Raw genomic sequence first — 5,220 nt, forward strand, 5'->3', positions numbered from 1 at the left:
GCGACTTGATTTTCTATGAGTTGCAACGGGTTGCCACCATGGATATTGATAGTCCCTGCCAGCAAAGCCCCACCTCATTTCCATTGGACTTGTCAATGGAAATCACTTTGTGCAATTATATAATATCTACTAAACATACCATTTACCTTTGTAAGCTAATATTGATTTTTTTTCGCTAACTTCATCTTTTGTATGTATGATAATGAAGCTTCGTTTTTAAAGGATCGTTGTCCCTTGCCTCTTGTTGTACCACAATGAAGAAGCTACTATGCACAGGAAGTCTGCTCATGGCAAAGGGCTCACAATCAACGCATACAAGATTTCAATGCAATACAATTTCAATTAGTTAGAGGATCTCAATATATAGCAGACCTTTCCAAGGATTGAAATATGTAGTATTAATATGTAGTAGACCTTTCTTAAAATATGTAGTAGGCATTTTGTTCATGACAAACGTTGAATGTGTATTCCATTATTTTTATGAATGTGAACTTCAATATGTAATTGACATTTCTATGAAATTGTATGTAATACATGTAATTTCTGTAGACTTTTAAAATCTTGGAAAAATACTAAAACGGAAGTGATTATGTTATAAACAATGTACAACAAAATCATACTTATGTTTAGTATTTTTTTTTCAGAGAAAAAAATGTACAACGGAATCACACTTCCATTGTACATTTTTTTCCAAGAACAAAATTAAAACGGATTTGTGATTTTGTTGTACACATTGTACAATGGAATCACACTTTTGTAGTACTATCATTTTTTTAACTCCCCTTGCATAATGAAATCATGATTTCGTTGTCTATTTTTTCCCTCCTTGAAAAACATTATGACATCGTGTTTTTGCTGCACAAAAGGGGGTGTGATTGTTTTGCAGAGCGGGCCGTAGATGGTTTATTGCTTCAAAAAACCTAAAAACTACTATTTAAATACAATAATAACACCAAGTGTTATTTTTACCCAAGGCTTTGCTACTTCGGGCTACGCAAAAAAATCGCAACCCTTTTATGCAACGGAAACACAATGTCGTAATGCTTTTGGGGGAAGGGTATTCTTGAAATTTTGAGGGATTGTAGGGGCCAATAATAAAAACTATTGAGGTCAATAACAACTCCCTTTGCCATTTGTGGATTTTCTTCCTACACCCAACATTTTTCCAATACACCCAACAATGAGAGGGAAAAATAAAAAATACCCTTACATATTACCCCATACAGATTGAGGCTTACAAATTGCCAATCCATTATTATATTAAAAATATGTTTTACAAAATAATTTAAAATTACTGGGCCATGCAGATCTCGAACCTATGATCTTTGCGTTATTCACACGATACTCTAACCAACTAAATTAATGTCAATTATGTTAAAAAAAATTATTAATGTCGTTGCATATAATACTAAAATTTCTAATGTATATTTAATATACATATAAGTTTACATAATTAATTTTGTAATTTAATTTTGATCTAATAATGTATTTTTTTACATATATAAATTTTTATTAAACTTATGATTTTTATTTAAACCTATGATTTTTATTTAAAATTTATATATGTAAAAAAAATACATTAGAAAGTAACAGGTTATATGTGTACCAATTGTTACAAAATTTATCGTGTAAACTTATATGTGTATTAAATATACATTAAAAAATTTATTGTTATATATAGTGACGTTATTTGTTTTTTAACATAATTAGTCTATTAATTTAGTTGGTTAGATCATAATGCTAATAATGTGAAAATCACAAATTCGAGACCTGCATGAACTATTAATTTTAAATCATTTTGTAAAATATATTTTTAATAATTCGTATGGGCCTCCATGGATTGCCAAATCCGTATAGGCTATACATAAGGGCAATGCTGGAATTATAAAAATATATTGGGTGTAGAAGAAAAATGGCTGGTGCAAGAAAAAAATCCCTACTGTTTGACACAACTTACTCAGGCTAGCCCAATGAAAACCCAATTAAAGCCCATAACCCATGTCTTCAAATTTTTTGTTTCTGGTTTTTTCTTTTCCCAATTTGCTGCAAACCTACACACACTGAAACGAGGCTTTTCAGTTTTTACTGCGTTTCCGTTGGCTTCGTTATGCCACTGAGAGCTCAGATTATGACTAAGGTAAGAATTGGGGTTCTCCATTTTAAGCTCATATTAGTGCTTCTTCGTTCTGCTCAATGATTTTAAGCTCTTCTCTTTCTGGGTAGCCATAAGTTTGGGAAAACAATTTTGGGTGTTTGTCAAAATGTTTTTTTTTTTCCTCTTGTATTTGATTGTGGGGTGTATGATGTTTGTTTTACATGTAAAAGATTGATATTATAAAAAAATGGGATTTATTCTTTTATTATGTTTTTAAGCATCTTGGATTTGGTTTAATCGATTCCTATTAGTGATTGCCTTGGAACAATGATTTGTTGCTTTTGAAGTTTAATGTTCTGTCTTAGTGGCAAAAGTTCAATGATTTGTGTAGTATTTTGCGGTTAAAGCTATTTTGGAATTAGTGATTCAGGGGCATGTGTGCGATAATTTCTTTGTTTGTGAGGATTGGTTGCACTTGAATCTTGCTAATGGGAAGGTGACACATGGCTTGAGGTGGAGTACTTTTTTTGGGATCATGTTGAGTCAAATTTGGTGGAGTAGAAACCAATTGGTTTTTAATAATACCACGTTGTCTGTATAGGGTATTATCAACAAAATTTTTACGTTGGCTCAGGATTCGGTGGTTGCTCTTGAAGTCAGCATGTTGGATTCTAAATCCACGATTAGGCGTGTTGGAGTATAAGGTGGGAACCTCCTTGTAGGGGGGAGGTGGCCATTAATTGTGGTGGGTCTGTCACAGATGTGGGTAGAAGTGCTTCTTGTGGGGTCAGGACGACTATGGAGTTTATATTTGTGGCTTTGCAATTAAGCTCGGTGCTTGCTCTATGGATTCTTTTCGTGGAGTTGTGGGGTATTTTTCATGGTCTAAAGTTGGCTTGGGAAAGGGGCTTCAGGAAGATTTGTGTTTTTGCTCGAATTCTAGATGTGTGGTTAGTCTTTTGAGAAAAAGCTGTTGCTACTATCGTCCTTGCTACAGGCTGGTTATAAGTATCAGGTTGCAGATCAAATGGCAAGTTATGGGATGGTGTCATCCACTCAAAGGAGGGTCTTTGATATCGTTCCGGATTTTTATTTGTAACGAGTTACAAGCAGATTATGCTTGTATTAGTTTTCCTAGTCGGTTCTATTTTATTTTTTTAATTTGTAAGTAAAAAAAAATATTTTCTTCCCTTTATTTTCATAGCTTGGTGTTCGTATGTGCATTTTTTAGGGTGGGGAAGAGGTGGGGGTTGAGAACTTACTTCTGAGCTTAATGGCATTGTGTGATCCATGTAATGGATCTCACCTAATCATTGTTGTGTTAATTGTTGTAACTTGTAAGCTGCATAAGATTTGATTGTGGGGGTATGAGGAAGGAAGTTTAGGAATTTGTTCGTTGTGTAATTTGTGGTTTCATGTGTTTCCTATATGCTCATCATTAAAAAACTTCTTACCCCATTGCCCAGAGGCTCTTCGCTATGCGAAGGTATGGGGGAGGGATATTGTACGCAGCCTTACCCTTGCATATGCAAAGAGGCTGTTTCCGGATTCGAACCCATGACCAACAAGTCACCAAGGCACAACTTTACCGCTGCACCAGGGCTCGCCCTCTCTCCTATATGCTCATCATTATTCTTATATTTTCATTTTGTTAAGATATTTGACTTCAGTGGTTTCTAAGTGCTTCAACAACTGTTAGCTTTTATGAAATCATCCATGACATGAGAAAATATGCATGGTATCGGGTTCATCTTTCTTTTAGATTTAGTAATTTGCTCTGAATGATATGCGATGTTTGAGGACTCTTGCTGCACATCTATTTTTCTTTCAAATACTGTGATTCTAGGATTTGATTTTGCTGGTTTTCTGATTATGTTCGTTGAAAGTTTGATCAATATAAGATATATTTGGATGATAATGTTTAAACAAAATGTTCTGTTCTGTTTTGTTCTGCTTTCAGGATAATTATTTATTGGATTAGACATTCACAATTTGTGTCAAACTGGACTGATTTCCCATTATCACTACTGGCCAAGAATGAGCTTGCTTTCAAGAATAAGGCATTATTTACCCAATGGTTTATGTAGACAACCTCTTCATCCAACAGTAGTGCGGCTTAACGCTAGTAACTTAAATGTATTTTCAAGACATTTTGGTCAACCTGCGAGGAAAGAGGAGGAGGATGTAGAGGAAGTGGAAATTAATCAAAGAAGTCTCCCAGCTGATTTTGATCCTGCTACATTTGATCCCAATGATCATCGAGGCCCTCCATCAGAGAGAGTTTTCAGGCTTGTTGATGAGGTCGCTTCTCTTACGGTAGCTGAAGCTGCAGAATTGGGTCTCACTCTGATGAAGAAAATGGGAGTGAAGGAGATGCCTAATGTGGGATTTATGAAAGCAGGAGCTGGAAACCTGGCTGGAATGGCAGCGAAAGCACCAACAGCAGCAAAGGAGGAGCAAAAGCCAGAAAAAACTGTGTTTGAATTGAAACTCGAGTCCTACGAAGCGGCTTCCAAAATTAAAATCATCAAGGAGGTCCGGGGCTTTACTGATTTAGGTTTGAAGGAGGCAAAGGATTTAGTGGAAAAAACACCTGCTGTTATAAAGAAAGGTGTTTCAAAGGAAGAAGGGGAGCAGATAATAGAGAAATTGAAAGCTCTTGGTGCAAAAGTTGTTATGGAATGAAGTGATGTATGTTGTTTCTTCCAGCTTTCAATATTTTAGTTGTCCGAAATTTTGAAAATTTCAGATTGCTGGCCAAGGATACTGCAAATTTTGCTAGTGCTGTCACTGTGTTAATTTTTTAGCATAAACTGGAATTTGATTTTATGCAGGTTTGCAACATTATTCATCATTTCCCTCTCAATGGAATAAAAGTATTATTCCCACGGACGATATTCATTTGCAAACATTTATTAACATTACTTTCTACAAGTTTGCAAAATCCAATTGTCTGAATTAACTCAAGAAGCTATTATTAACTTACAGCATACGAACAGAACATACAAGAAGCTATTATTAACTAAATTTCGTATCCGGAAAGTTTTATTTCGTTATCATGCATAGAAGGAAACTAAACATCGATTGTAAAGATCTTCTAAAGTGACAAACAATGCCTACTGCAA

The 5,220-nt window shown here is 34.8% G+C and overlaps 1 protein-coding gene across 1 annotated transcript; it reads left to right on the plus strand.

The window, feature by feature from the left end:
* Positions 1 to 2,011: 2,011 nt before the first annotated feature.
* Positions 2,012 to 4,990, plus strand: LOC114385796 (50S ribosomal protein L7/L12-like). Its single transcript, XM_028345861.1, has 2 exons — positions 2,012 to 2,137; positions 4,056 to 4,990. Exon 2 carries the CDS (start codon positions 4,133 to 4,135, stop codon positions 4,778 to 4,780), a length of 648 nt encoding a protein of 215 aa, XP_028201662.1. The 5' UTR covers positions 2,012 to 2,137; positions 4,056 to 4,132; the 3' UTR covers positions 4,781 to 4,990.
* The last annotated feature ends 230 nt before the right edge of the window (positions 4,991 to 5,220 follow it).

Source organism: Glycine soja, chromosome 15 (assembly GCF_004193775.1).
Source record: "Glycine soja cultivar W05 chromosome 15, ASM419377v2, whole genome shotgun sequence".
Classification (NCBI taxonomy): domain Eukaryota; kingdom Viridiplantae; phylum Streptophyta; class Magnoliopsida; order Fabales; family Fabaceae; genus Glycine; species Glycine soja.